Here is a 15,199-nt window from a genome sequence, read left to right on the forward strand (position 1 = left end):
TAAATAATTTTCCCTACAGTTATTATATATAACACACATGCTTTCCACCCTTTATTTTCACCCACTAAAGAAAAAGCCATCACTAACTTACTGAAATATCAAGTTCTAAGAGCAAAGCAGTTTTTATTGCATCTTCTCTAGTGAGCTGAACTGCTTTTGTAACTGGCACTTCAAAGGTTGTTTCCTCCGAGATAAGTGAGGACAGATGTGGATTCTGAAAAAGAAGATACAAAAACTTACACTAAAAATGCAAATCAGCTGAATGACAGCTTAGTATGACATACAGGAATTAGCATTGATACAGGTTTTTTTTTTAAACAATCTTGGAAAACAACTCAAAACGATGAGGAAAAACACGAATCTTCTGTATTCATAGTGTTTTGCTCTACATTTTTAGAAATTGCATCTAAGCAGCAACATACATATATTCAATTATAAAAAGTCAGTAGGTTTGAACAGTCTAATGGGTCTACTTTATTATCAAATGCAGCTAGTTGTTTCATTTTTCACAAGCTGCCCTGAAAATAGCCAATTAGAGAATGGCATTTATGTTAAACCCCAGAAAACTCCTGCCTAATTAAAGGATTACTAGGTGTGTAGAATGGACATAAAAAGTAAAAACAGAAGCTACATCACTGCAGATTCACAGCCTAAGACTTTGGGGTCAATATGGGGCTATTATTATGGGCAACTTATAAGAGGACTTAAATTTAGAGCTAATCAGCAAACCTCACACTACAAATCAGCATCATGTTATACCACAACATTTCTACACAGGTAAAAATGTGCCCCAAGAATTGCAAATGTGCACCAAAAATAATTTCAGATCACATCTGTCAAAGGCTGTCACTTGAAGATCAGACTGCAGCCCTCATTTCTCCATCACTATAGTCAGCAAGTTTCACTTGACATCAATGCTGACAAAAAAAGAAGAGGTGGGAAAGATACCATGTGTCCATAACAATATTCTGTGAAATGTAAAGGAAATATTCTACCAACAAGAGAATATTTGTTAATCTGAAGATTTCCTATTTAAAAAAAGAAGATAAGAGAATCACTTAAGACCAACAGTTGGAAGTTTTTTTTATTCTCTTAAAATTTTGGTGATTAATGGTCTGGGCCATAATCAAGTCATTGTGCATCAGCTGGACTGTGGTAATTGTCTACATTTGTATTCCCTCCAAATCAAGTTCAAGGCATAATGAAATCAAGATTTAAGCTAAACTGTTTTATCTTACACTAGCCACAAATGCTTAAGCCTGTTACTGCTCTGGCATTAATAAGCAGCAGCTTGTTAATTCAACCCTGAGACTCAACAGCCCAAAACACAGATCATATAAGTAACTAGAGAGATCGTGTACCTAGCCTTCTTTAAATGACGGGGAGCCTCTCTTTGGAGATATCCAAAATTCAAGTTGATGCATTTCAAAACACACCAACTTCAGCTGTACTTGCCAAAAAATACCCATGCCTGTTCCAATGTGATGTAACAAGAAAGGACTTGCATTGTTTCATACCTGCAAAACCAAACATGACCCTATACAGAACCTAGTTGTTGACAAGATCCAGCTAACTGTGTCAAAAATAGTGCCAAAACAAAAAAACCCAAACATGTATTTGATTCTTTCCAAGGCTCGAGACAACCAACCAGCCTAATACATGAAATCTGGACTATAATCTTTTTAATCTGCCACTGAATTCCAGACTAGAAGATTCAGTTTTTTCCATCTGCTGTTCAAAAGTAAAATTTACTTTTCTCTACTTACAGAAAATTTAGGCATCAATATTAGAACCTGATAAATTATTTCAGAGATCAGTCTGAATATATACGGACTTTAAGAAAATGGGCTCTTCTAAGCACTGTAGCACCACTTTCAACTCAACTATTAGTCTTTAATTGACGAATACCTCTAAATCATAAATCTCCAAAAATTTAACTGGGATTATTAAATTCAACAACCTGAGCAACACCAACCACAAAATGAGGTTTATAAAAAAAAACCCAAATTATCCAGTGTTTAAATCCATACACTCTAAACTAATTCTATTAGCTAGACTAAGTGATTCTCTCAGCATTACCATTAACACTCAACACAGAGTGTTACACTAAAGGGCTTTCATGATCATGAGCAGTCACATCAGAGGACTGGGCCCAGGAACCCCATCTCAGCTTAGTCCTGGATCTTCAGCTCTGTCTGAGCTACATTACAAGAGAGCTGATTCAGTGGCTCAGTCAAAACCATGTCTATCATCGGACACAGATCCTGTTGATCTCGGCCTGGATCTTGAGACCAGACCAAATTCTTGGGTTGGCCCCAGACCTGCCTCATTCCCACAAACTTGCCTAATGATCTGCATTCTTGGCTGATCCTGGCTGCAACCTCCTGGTTTGCATTGCTTGGGTATTGCGGGACGGTGCTGGCTGTGCTACCGCACTCAGCTTCTGATTCCCAGTCATTTAAAGAACAACCAGACTTCACTGATTCCTTGCACGGATAACTGAAACACCTGCCCTTTGCAGGCACCCAGAAAAGTCTGAGTCACGCTTGACAACAGGAGAGAGTTCCCAGCTCATGCTAATTCTTCCTTTTGTACAGTAGGTCTTTGTTTAACATGGCTTCATAGGAAAAGTATACTGGTTTTTGATCTATAGTTCATCTTCCATTTCCAATAGTAAAATTATGATCATGTTTTTACAAAGGCCAAGTTTCTCTGTTGGTAAGTATGCAGCAAGACTTTGAGTAATTTAGAGTCCCTTAATGCATTCTGAAAGTACTAAAAATTGAACAGAAACTGTACTATACTCCTTACTACAGGAAGATGTTTTCACCAGCATAACATAAGCCACTGATGATCTGAATTCTTGCCTTTCTGACAGTGCAATGCCAAATTACTATTTAGCTAAATTTTATCTTGACATAAGTGTTCATAACTCATATGGTGGAAACTACATTTTCACAATATAAATGGGCCTTTCACTTAAAATTCAAAAAGCTCCTGTACCTGGGAACTTATCTCCTTTATGTAAGTATTCACTTCTCTTTTGAGCTGCATGTAGGAGTATACACTCATATTCCTACGAGAGCTGGAGGCTTTTACCACTCAAAGTGAAGTCCTTACCTCACCATGGGTGCCTTGAAACTGCACCTCTATGTATTCTGGTGGCAGGGCAGGAATATTAAGAGCAGACTGGGAGAGAGGAGGGATGGAATTAACAAGTGAAGGTTCGGTGTTTCTAGCTGGAGTCACAAGATTAATGTCATCCACTTTCTGTGACAGAACATCAGAACTCTTCGCTCCCTCATCTTCTAGCTTCAAGTTCTGTACTTCAGAGTTTAAGTTCAGTTCATGCACAACATGTGGAGCTAGAGAGAGAGAGCTAGTAACAGCATCGACAACATTGTTCATGCCTTCTTTTTCTTTCTGCAGTAGCAATGCTTCCTTGAGAGCAAGCCAAAGTCCATCAATCCAAGGATCAACCACTAATTCCAAACTGGGAATGGAGGGGAAAAAAAAAAAGAAGAAATGCGTGGATAAATTATTATGACTTTCTGGACTGTTAATTTAGAAATAATGAAAAGACAACAAAAACTAAAAACATTGCTAACTTTCTATTTTAATATATAACTGTGGCTGTTATCAAGATTATTTCTTTGTTTTAAAAAAATTATTTAGTTGCTATCACTATGTAAATTTATGGAGTCTAAAATGTATAACGGCCTCACTCTTCTTCCAGTTTCTCATTTTTATTTTCATACGCTGAACTTTATGACAGGAAGTTGAAGGAATGGTACCAGAATATACAACTTTTCATTGTGCTACAGCAACATCAATAGCTTACACTAATGGTCCATTTTTATTATTTTAGAACACAAGATGTAAGTTTTATGGTTATGAAAATGTTGTGTTCAACTGCCTTGCATCAGCATGCACAGAACCAATATAAGCTGCAGTTCAAAATAACTAAGACAAGACTGCAGCCTACTGGCCAGAAAGAGCAGCAGAGCAGTGAGGGAGTTGTTTTCTTACATAATTCCTCTACAGCAAACAAAAAAATCTTGTTACATAATTCCTCTACAGTCATCCTCCCTCCACTTCCCCCCCCCCAAAAAAAGAGAAAAAACAGGTTACATTTATAATCCCTCCACTTACTCTGAACTACATAATTTCTAAAACTGCTAAATATTCTCTATTTTCCCAGGTATTACAAATGTTTGCTCACACTTTAAAAATAGTTTTACTTAATAACAGTTGAGATTGAAAAGGCATACTGTGCTCGGGTGGAACTCATTCCTATGAGGTGCTAAGTATCCAGGTTTAACAGATTTCAAATGGTTCAGAACACTTAGCAAAAAAACATGCAAATATTGCATCTTGAAGAAATAAAATCATAAACTCATTCAGCTCTTACCCTACACAATCATCTGCTAATCCTGTGTCATAGAAGTGCTGGGCACCAAGTTCTTGAAGTCGTCGGTCTACTGTCTTTCCACCATTACAAAAGAACATGTACTCTGAATCTCCCAGACCTAGGAAATTCAAGGAAAGAGGAATCATGTCAATTAGGCAGCCACCCAGGCTACACAGACAAAGATCTGCAAAGATAATACAGGATTTTCTTGCAGGCAAATAGAAGAATCTGATATGTTGGAGCGAGTCCAGAGGAGGATCATCAAGTTGATTAGAGGGATGGAGTACCTCTCCTATGAAGAAAGGCTGAGAGAATTGGGACTGTTCAGTCTAGAAAAGAGAAGGCTTTGGGATGACCTAATTGCGGCCTTCCAGTACCTGAAGGGAGCCTACAGGAAAGATGGAGAGAGACGATTTACAAGGGCATGAAGTGACAGGAAAAGGGGAATGGCTTCAAACTGAAAGCAAACAGGTTTAGATTAGATATTAGGAAGAAATTCTTTACTGTGAGGGTGGTGAGGCCCTGGAACAGGTTGCCCAGGGAAGCTGTAGATGCTCCATCCCTGAAAGCGTTCAAGGCCAGGTTGCATGGAGCTCTGAGCAACTCAATCTAGTTAAAGGTGTCCCTGTCCATGGCAGGAGAGTTGGAACTAGATGATCTTTAAGGTCCCTTCCAATGATTCTATGACATAATTACATAAACACTTGTGTATGTAACTGTATTATTCAGATGCATGGAAAAATACTTATGTATATATGAACTTCAAAAAAAATTGTGTTTGTCCCAAAATAGAGCTGAAAAAGTGGCTCCTCGATCACAAATACAGGACAGAGAAATATTCTGAAAACACTTTGCTTTCAGTATTTCACATTTTAGAAGAATGTTGCTTTAGTTTGAGGTTTTTAAAAAACACAAAACTCCTCTTACAGGAAAAATGTAAGGAACCAAAAAAAATGAAAAATAATATAACTGATAAGAAAGTAGGAAAATCTGAATGAAAGAATCTGGCCCAACAACCTCCTCCTCAGGAATCTAAGATTTCTTTGTAGATCTCATTTTAACTGCACTGGGTTTTCTGCCCTTTAACTATTGTGAAGATGTTCTATTAGAAGATGCTGAACAGTCAGTCAGGAAGTATGTCCATGGAAGATTTAAGAGGTCAACTAAAACACTGACCCACCTTAAAAGTGATCAGTAATCCTTAACAGATGCTTGTCTAACAATCCCAAAGACCACTGGTCTTCACACATTCTATAAGTAATCCACACCTCTGGTTCACTATCACTGTCAGAATTTTTCACAGCCTGACTCTTTCTCATGTTCAATTCCAAACCACTAGATCCTTATTATTCCCACTTGTGCTGGTTTCCTCGTCATAGCTAGTATGAGGCCATGTTTTGGACTTGTGCTGGAAAGAGTGTTGATAACTCAGAGATGTTTTAGCTATTGCTGATACACAGAGTCAAGGCCTTTTCTGCTTCTCACTGCACTCCACCAGCAAAGAGGCAGGGGGTCCACAAGCTGGAAACAGCCATGACAGGTGACCCCAACTGACCAAAGGAACATTCCATACCATATGGCATCATGCATATAAAGCTGGGGGGAGAAGAAGGAGTGATGGCGTTTATTTTCCCAAATCACTGCGATGCGTGATGGAGCCCTGCTTTGCTGGAGATGGCTGAAATACCTGTCTATCCATGGAAAAGGGTAAATGAATTCTTTCTTTTGCTTTGCTCGTGTGTGCAGCTTTTGCTTTCTCTATTAAACTGTCTTTATCTCAGCCCATGAGTTTTATCACTTTTACCCCCACAATTCTCTGCCCCATCCCAAGACAGAGTAGGTAGGAGGAGTGAGAGAGCAGCTGTGGGGGGCTTGGTTGCTGGCTGGGGTTAAACCATGATGCCACCTAATAATGGACTATTCCTCTCTCCTTATAACAGCCTTTTTTTTCTTTTAAGAAGGTTTCTGCTCTTGCTCAAGTAAACACTTCATTGGACCAGCTGAAATGAATACCATGAATGTATTTTAAGACTGACAACTTGTTAGACTTGAATCCTGTTATAACTTATAGACACTATAATTTCTGCTACAACAGAAGTCAATATTAATACAATGCTTATCTTCATACATGCACATATGCGTTTAGTAAGCTATGAAAAATCTAACTATTTCACAAACTGTAATGTATAACTAGGGAATAGCACAACATCTCAAAACACTACATGACTGCGATGCATATATTTCAGACTTCCACATTATGTATCCACTAGAAATTTCCTTCTAGTGAGTACCTTCCTCTCCAGACAGCTAGAAATTTCCTCACTCCCAGCTATCAACTTAAAACTTGTCAGATAAAAATAACCTAGGTTCAAACAGATGTTTCTGGAGTTTGTTTATAAACACAATCTGAAAACTCAACAAACTGACCCTATCATCAGCTCAAGATACATCACATGCATTTTGCCAAATCTGTATTTTGCTTACTCATGTTTAAGATAATGTTACATTCCTTCTCTTGATAAATATGACATTCAAAATTAAAATATTACTGCAAATTTAAAGGGATGGGATGATCTTAAAAACCTTGTTTTTAAGAACATTTTATACTGCCTTTCCCTCTGTATAGAAAAATGCCCAATGACTCACACAGTCAAGTAAACTAATCTAGTTGCTAGAGATCTGACATGAAATTAAAACTTTAACAGTTATAGATAGCTTACATCATATGTTTTTTATGCAAAGAAAATTAAACAATAAAAAATTACATTAGTAGCTTACATTCAGATAATTTCTGTGACATTTTTCCTTTACTGGTCATAGAGGACATTACACAAAAAAAGTGTTTATATTTTAAAAATTAATGTTTTATAAGCACTTAAAAAACCCAACCAACCTATTCAGAAGTAAAAAAGACAAAAATTACTCACTGACAGACAAGTTCTGCAATAATATAGAAAATACTAAATCACCTAGCAATCCATACTGGAGATGTGCGAAATGATCAGGTGGCAAGGTTGAGTCTTGAATTTTCTTTACAAACTTGCGGGCAGTGTCTGGTGGGTCTCCAGTACCAGTAGTGGAAATAACAATAACCACAGGATCCTTTTCTGTTTCCAGGTTATACTACAAACAATAGGACAAGTTAAATTAAAAGGCGCCATTTGATACCTATTTGTGGCCTTAGATAATCTATCTTCCACCCTTCCTCTTCCCAAAGGTATGCAGAAAAACATTTAATTTCATTTTACCTATATTAAACCACAGAAAGTCTTTAAAGTAATTACAAGTCATTTTGGGGATGCAATTTATAATCTTGTTTGGAATTTTCAAGATCAGATTGGGTAAAGCCCTGAGGAACCTGCTCTGATCTCAACTGACCCTGCTGCAAGATAACCTCATGAAGTCTCTTCCAACCTGAAATATCCTACAATCCCATACACAAATGTCAAACAGCAGCATTTTGAGCAGGCTAATACACACATGAAGAATACCTCAAAACTGCACTCAGGCAGCTTAAATATGCAACCCCTACAGTATTTAATTTGTCAAGTAGAAAAAGTATTTCTGCATATACGATCAAAAACCACCATAATTTCACACAGATAAGTGGAGTGTGGTCATATGAACTGTGGGGATCACTTCTAAGTCCCATTAAGTATCATCTGGTTCTGTCTGACAACTTCAATGTTACATCTCATGCCACAAAAATACCCTTTGCTTTGGGAGAACTAAGGTAGCTCTGAACAGTGATAATCACTCACCATACTCTATAGTCTGCCTAATTTTGGCCCCTTCACCCTGCCCCCAATTCACTTCTCTCCCCTTTGCTAATAGCAATCTTCCATATTTCCCAGTTTCATAGGGGCTACTCCCACTATACCAGGTTGACAAGAACTGCCTGTACTAGGGACTGTGTGTCAGTTCCATAAATTCGGGTCTCATGCAACCATTTATTACTTCTCAAGTAAAAATCATTCAGATTCTTTGATTATTCCAGCTTTCCACCAATAGTGGGCTGGGCACTGTGCTAGGACGCTGTCGGTCAGGTCACCCACACAACTTGCTCTCAAAGGACCCCTACGGCCTATGGGTTTTGAACCATGCAGCCAGCCACTGACCTGGGTGAAACACAGCTCCACAGACACCTTGTTCAGGAGTGACCTCTGGAGGTCACCAACCCCACCCCACACCTCAAGCGGGACTAACTGCCAGCGCTGCACTTGGTCAGCTACAACTGTGGCTGAATTTTGAAAACTTCTAAAGGGTAGAGATTCCCCTTTTCTTCTTTCATCCAGAAGAACTTCTCCACTAGTGTCACATCTGAGTTTATCAGACGGCAGTCAGTGGATTTGTCCTCCTGTTATACAGTTTTCTGCTGCCAAGAAGAGTTTGGCTCATGTAGGCTGCTATTAGATCACTCCTTAGCCTCATTTTTGCCATAATAAGCAACCTAAGCTCCTTCTACTGCTCCCTGGAGATTGCAGTTTAAATTCTCTTCCAGCATTCCAAGTTTAATAAAAATAGTAGGGTTATGAGAAAATAAAGATTGCAACAGATGCTGTGTTTCACTTAAAGCAGTTTCAGGACTGCAACTCAAAACTTCAGAGTTTGAGGAGTTATGTTCTAAACATTTCACTTCATAAATCATTCAAACCTTATCCTCTTGTCAAGCCATATTAAAAATTACCTGACACCTACAACCCAAAATATTAGGAATACAGAGAAACAGAGTATAAAAGGGTTTAGCTATTGGCAGTGTTTCCAAATCCTTCCTGAAGAACCTAAAAGCAGTTGTATGGTCAACTTAAATTACTACTGGAACAGAGTCCCGCCTCTGACAGCGGCCTACAGCAGATGCCTAGAGAAGTGTAAGCGAACAGAGTAAGCATGAAAGGATATTCCCCGATTACTTTGCCACACTTCAATGAGTTGTGGTCCAGGAACATTCCAAACAGAGGTTCTGTCTTTTACAAGTTCAGGTGAACTCCAAGTACCCACAAAATCCTGTGACTTCCAAAACTGAAGTACGAGTTGTACAAAAAAAGGCCTTAAGGGTCCTGTTGCAATAAGAGCTCTGATTTTCAAAACTTCCACAGCTGATTTGATAAGTACAAACACAACAGCTTCTGCAGTGCATTGCCACAGGTGACTACTGCATTTATAAACAAAAGCAAATTCTTCAAGTAAAGAAAGTAAGAGTCTAGTGGTATGACATAAGAATTCACTAAATGTACTAATTTACTGAAGGAAGATGACAGAATCAGACACCCAGGTTTGTCTTATCCAGAATAATACATATCATGACAAATGCACTTATTCAGGTAACTCATCCAAGGCTGACTACACACATTGTGACCCAAGACGATCTCCATTCAGCCTCACATTTTTCACTGCTACTACCTCACTTCCACTTCTTCCATAAAAAGCAATCACCATAACCAAGCAAAGATTTATGACCTTTTCTCATCCATGAGACTGTAGGTGAGAGACACTACTTGGAAACAGTCAGTGTTTCTGAGATCTGAGCAGTATTTGACCATCCACTTTTGTATGGCAAGAGGATCACATTTATGAGTATTGACTCTCTAGTCACCTACTCCATCCATACACCATCACAGCAATCCCTTTAAGTGACGACAAAATCTGAAAATACCCAACAGCTACATAAAGACGGACCTTCTAACTGACAAACAGGGAAAAAGCAGAAGCTTATGTGATAAAATCTACAAAGCTGCAGAAATTACTTTTTTCCGCAGTGCCTAATTCTCAGATTCTCAATTCAGTACATATTTCTAGCTCATCATGAACTTGTAGTTCTGAGTTGTCTTGCCAAATTTGACAGAATAGATTTATTCAAGAGTAGAAATAGCCTGTCTACCACCTGTCAAATGCAAAAGAAATTAAATAGAATGATATAAGGAGAATCTTCACGTTCCAGGCTGGCTGCGTAGAAGTATCTTTATAACATTCAGCTACATACTTAGTGAACATTCATTCAAAATATCTCACATTTTCAAGCGCATGAAAAAAAAAATCTTTCAGGTGTTATTTTCTTCTCATCCCATATGAAATACCAGGCTACCAGTTTTGATTGTTTTTTATGGTTTTTATATGCTTTTGTTTGAGAACATACAGTTGAAAGTACTTTGTGAAGGAAATTACACTCCATGTTGCTTTTAGTTAGACACTAATAGTTTTCATATTCTTACTCTTGGATAACAGCAAGCAACAAAAAGCCACTTCCTTGCTCCAGACAAGCTTTTTATTTTTTTCTAGAATATAACTTGAGTGAATCCTGTGGGAACTGAAGTGAGCACATATGCTAAGCAACACAAGAAGACCCCACAAAAGCTCCAGGCCATGCTGGAGCCCACAGTTAACAGCACACAGAACATCAACGCAACAAAAGAAACAGAACAAAGAGGGGGAAAAAAGTGCATCATTTCTAACAACACAAGACCTTACCCTACTGCATAAATAAATAGTTTTCAAGAAATCACTGAATTAGTGTTAGAAGAGAGATAAAGATTTACAGTTCTAATTAAAAAAGTCACAAGAAACATGTATCTTTGGCAGAAGGCTACTAAGCGACCGTGAGTATTGGTCCAAATTACTGATTCACAAGGAAAAAAATTTAAAATTCAGTGGTATATTTTAGGTGGGTGCATCAGGTAGCCTTCATGATTATAAAGGGCCACCACTCAAGCACATGAAGAAAAATGCAGTTCTTAAATACTTATTTTTCAAAACAGTGTGGAGTATCTCACCTTATCCATTTCACTTATACAGTGCATATCAGCTTCAAGTCCATGGGTACCTGCTTGCTGCCATATTTCCTCAGCTATGGCTTTTGCCTGCCCCTTTTGTGTTGCATAGAGGAGCAAAAACCTCCTTTTTAAATCACAGCACATTTCCCAAAACACAGGATTTTTACTTTTTTCTATAGACACTGCAGGGGAAAAAAGAATTAGAAAAAGTGAATTTATTGTAAGCAGAACAGCAAAATTTTACTTTGCTTATGACATTCAAAGAGATACTTTAAAGATAGCAGTACTGGTGTTTAACTTACAAATGAGGCATCTACTCTGAAGAGAAGCCATTTCTCACAACTAAGTTTTGTAGACCAGGTTTTGAAGGACTTATAGTATTGGTCCTGTGTGCTCTAATGCCTTGATGTTGCAATAATATTGCAATATCCCCAATATCTAGCTTGTAAACAATACAACACAAAAACTATTTTTATGAAAATATGTATTATCTTTATTACATAAGTTATATTTTCCATTTCAAGTCAATGACTGCTTTGTTCACTTTTCTAAGATGTATTTGGAAACCAAACATAACATACACCTGGTGAAGTCAAACTACGAAGCCTGAGGAAAAAAATAGAACTCTTAGTTTCTTCTTTTCTGAAATCAGTATTTTTTGCCCAAATGACTTTAATGCACACTATGTCTGTACTTTGGAGAAAAACCATTGATTTTTATTTCACATTTCAAAAAGGAGTTTCTTACACAAGTGGAACTTGACCGTGAGATTAGCTCAGCTAGTTAGAGCGTGGTGCTAATAACAGCAAGATCATAGATTCGATCACCATATGAACCATTCACTTAAGAGTTGGACTGCATGATCCTTGTGGGTCTCTTCCAACTCAGACAATTCTGTGAACTACGGAATTTACCGTTTGGGGTTTTTTCCCCTAAAAGTCAGAGACAATCTTAGAATAATCTGCCATAGTGTAAAATAACACTCCTTCACAAAGTTCTCATAAGCAGTAGGATGAGTGAGATGCATAACCTTATCCATTCACCTGTCCCATGAAAGTTTGAATCCAAGAAGTTTTCTTCCATGATTTTGACACAGAGAACACAACAGATATAAGAAAAATTTCAAGCAGCAGTAAATAAGAAAGACAGAATGTCCTTCACATGGACATTACAAATTAATCTTCTGTCAATATTTTGTCATTGCTAAGGAGCTGCAGTAGAACTCAGGTACACAGAATTACAACTGAGTAATTTTCAGTTCCCAACTTGAGATATTTTTCATGTGTCTGGGTCTCATTTGCTGTACTTCACCTATTGCCCCCACAGAGCTTCAGCTAGAGAAAGCCACACGCACTGATTTATGGAAACCTGTGGTTATGTAATTTGTGGCATCTTTTTTCTGTTTCTCTCAAGGGAAAACAAACATGGCTCAATTGTATAAGAACAATATTGTACTCCATTGATATGGTAAAATATTTCCCCCCACAGTACTGTGGAAGTTTTCTCCTATGGGAATTTTTTTTAAAGCATAATTATACATCAGAAGTAGCAAAACTAAGTGATAGTTCTTAAGAGTACAGTGCCTGTAACACACGTGAATTCCATGAAAAGTGTATTTAATAGAAAATTTTGAGGTTTTCATTGTATTTTCTTCTACTACATTTTGCGTTATAGTTTTCACCTTAAATTGATTACATGTATTACCTCAAAATATTAATGATTACCCTAACAGTCATTTTAAATAAATTTGTTTACATAAACAGCTTCACGTGCATGTGCACAGAAGATGCATACAACAAAACAATACACACAATGATTCTTCACCCTCCTTTTCCAGAAGAAATACAAAGAAATGTGCTGACATGATAACTATGAAGATTCATATAAAATAGTGTAAATACAATTTAAATACCCTCAGATCCCTGTTGTAATGCAGATTCACCCAAGTCGTGTGCTGTGTTTTCACCTAATTCTCTTGTCAGCAGGTGGCATCGCCCGACTAAAATTGGATAAACCCAATAAAGATGAAGCGGCATTTCATTACTATATTCTTTCTCATACCTCAAAAAGGGACACAGATAATCAGTTTTCCACTGGGACCACACCGTAGCATAGAAGCCTTCTATATACAAAAAGCTGAGGGGTAAGCTGCCAACATTATAACCAAGGGGCTATCAACAGACTTCAAACAAGACTCAGCTTGGGAAGACATTCATGCTTGAGCAGCACAAAAATTTTAGTAGGGGGAAAGGAGAGGGCAACAGAAAGAACACCAGTCACAATGTGGTCTGACGTGGCCAATGCTGCTCCAACAGTGCCATGACCTCTGCCCAGGTCAGGCAGAGCAGCCGCGGTCTCCATAAGACATTGTAAGCTTATTCCACTCCACACACAGCAACAATAAAGGGTGCAAAAAGTAACCATACCCATTTTTGGTGCATATATGTGAACTTGGGGAGAGTTTTTTTTACTGGTGAGTGGACTAGTAGATTGCATAGCAAAACTGGAGCAACTGCACTTCTTTCAGAAGGTATGTGGAAACAAGAGAATCCATGTGGCCAGAAGAGCAGATATTGCTGGAGATGCATATGCATCCTGAGAGGGTACTGTGTGTGTATGTAGCAGTGTGAATGCATCTTTGTGGGAATGGGAGAGGCCACAATTAGACAATTCCTTGGAATTAGATACAGAATGCTGATAAATATTTGTAGGCATTTATTTATTAACATTTTGTAAGTGCCTAGTATCCTATCTGTTGCATTGTTGCTATTGATCTTGAATATGTAATTCAATCAACTGATTAAAGAGTAGTTAATTTAACTCCCTAACAGTTAATTATGTCATCAATAGACCAATAAACTCCTTTGATTATGATTCAAACATGTCTTCTGTCAACAACTGAAAAGAGCCCCATGCACAAACTGATCAAGGGACGCCTGCTCAAAGAAAGAAAAATTAGTCATGCCTACCTGCAGATGAACAATCATAAACCAGCAATACGCTGTTAGATGAACATGCTGCCCACACTTCTCCTGCTTTGCTGCACTATACACTCTTCAAAGATGATATGCCATTTCCACTTACACGATGCAAGTTCAACTGGAATGAAGAGGGGGGAAAACGGTAATTCTTTACTATCGAGCTTTCTAGCTCAATCGAGAGAATCCTTCTAACTTTAACAGTATTACTACACCAACAGTGTAGTATACCAACTATACCAACACCTAACATGTTGTGTTGGTAGCTGCACATTTAAAAAACAATCTTTAAGCCGAGAAAACTACCTGGGATTTGCTGGATCAAAGCAGGGTTTAACATGAAACTAATGATGAAATTCTAAATTATAGCTCATCTGATCCAGTATTTGGAAAAGTCAAAAAAGCTAAGAGTCCACAGAAGATTAGCAGGGAGTCTATCAGACTCGTAAGTCAACACACAACAAGCCATCCGTGAATGCCACTGCACGACACGTGCTGGCCCCGGCAATTTCTGCAAGGCCAGACCATGCACGTCATGTACCTACTCTGTCAAATATGTCGAACTGAGTGGCGACGGACCGGATAAAAAAGCAAGAAACTTTGGTGCAGTGGTTTTACATTCTCCCGTGTGGCTTTGAACCGGGTTGTGGGACCGTGCCTTCAGAGACATAAACGCCATTCCCAAGCCCCTTTCTCAACACCTGGTGACTTGCTCAGAACCACTTTCACTCTACCGCCAAGACAAATATAAACCCCCCCGCGCATCTGCCCCGCCCAGCGCCCGCTATGCCCCGCAGCGGGGTACGGGAGTACTTGCGCTGGAGGACGAGATCCACAAATCCCACTCTCGAGGCAAAGCGCCAGCCCGCGCTCCGCGACCGTCCCGGCAGAGCCGCGCCAAGCCAGGTGCAGCGGCGGCGGCGACGCGGCCGAGAAGAGCCGAGGAGGGGGGGGACGGCGTGGGCTGAGCCGGGGCGGGGCGAGCGCAGCCCCGCGGGGAGGGGGCGGGGGCTGCTGCCGGCGCCCGGAGGTGCCGCCAGGAG

General features: G+C 38.9%; 1 protein-coding gene across 3 annotated transcripts; it reads right to left on the minus strand.

The window, feature by feature from the left end:
* Positions 1–6: 6 nt before the first annotated feature.
* On the minus strand, positions 7–15,189 carry MTRR (5-methyltetrahydrofolate-homocysteine methyltransferase reductase). 3 transcript variants are annotated; one of them, XM_039386927.1, is made up of 7 exons: positions 14,970–15,189; positions 14,148–14,277; positions 11,179–11,360; positions 7,381–7,534; positions 4,412–4,529; positions 3,121–3,493; positions 7–214 (listed from the first exon to the last, which is right to left on the minus strand). In XM_039386927.1, exons 3-7 carry the CDS (start codon positions 11,320–11,322, stop codon positions 83–85), a joined length of 921 nt encoding a protein of 306 aa, XP_039242861.1. In that variant the 5' UTR covers positions 11,323–11,360; positions 14,148–14,277; positions 14,970–15,189; the 3' UTR covers positions 7–82. The 3 variants fall into 3 exon arrangements, with proteins under 3 accessions (XP_039242861.1, XP_039242862.1, XP_039242863.1); XM_039386928.1 differs by lacking the exon at positions 14,970–15,189 and adding an exon at positions 14,702–14,943; XM_039386929.1 differs by lacking the exon at positions 11,179–11,360.
* Positions 15,190–15,199: the final 10 nt, after the last annotated feature.

Source organism: Pipra filicauda, unplaced genomic scaffold, assembly GCF_003945595.2.
Source record: "Pipra filicauda isolate LSUMZ 115617 unplaced genomic scaffold, ASM394559v2 scaffold514_size685291_pilon, whole genome shotgun sequence".
NCBI lineage: Eukaryota > Metazoa > Chordata > Aves > Passeriformes > Pipridae > Pipra > Pipra filicauda.

Coding starts and splice junctions, on each gene's coding strand:
- MTRR (XM_039386927.1), bottom strand. CDS start 11,322: ATGTGCTGTGATTTAAAAAGGAGGTTTTTGCTCCTCTATGCAACACAA. Junction 4,530..7,380: donor TCTCCAGTATGGATTGCTAG/GTGATTTAGTAT, acceptor TGAATTTCCTAG/GTCTGGGAGATTCAGAGTAC. Junction 3,494..4,411: donor TTAGCAGATGATTGTGTAGG/GTAAGAGCTGAA, acceptor CTCCATTCCCAG/TTTGGAATTAGTGGTTGATC.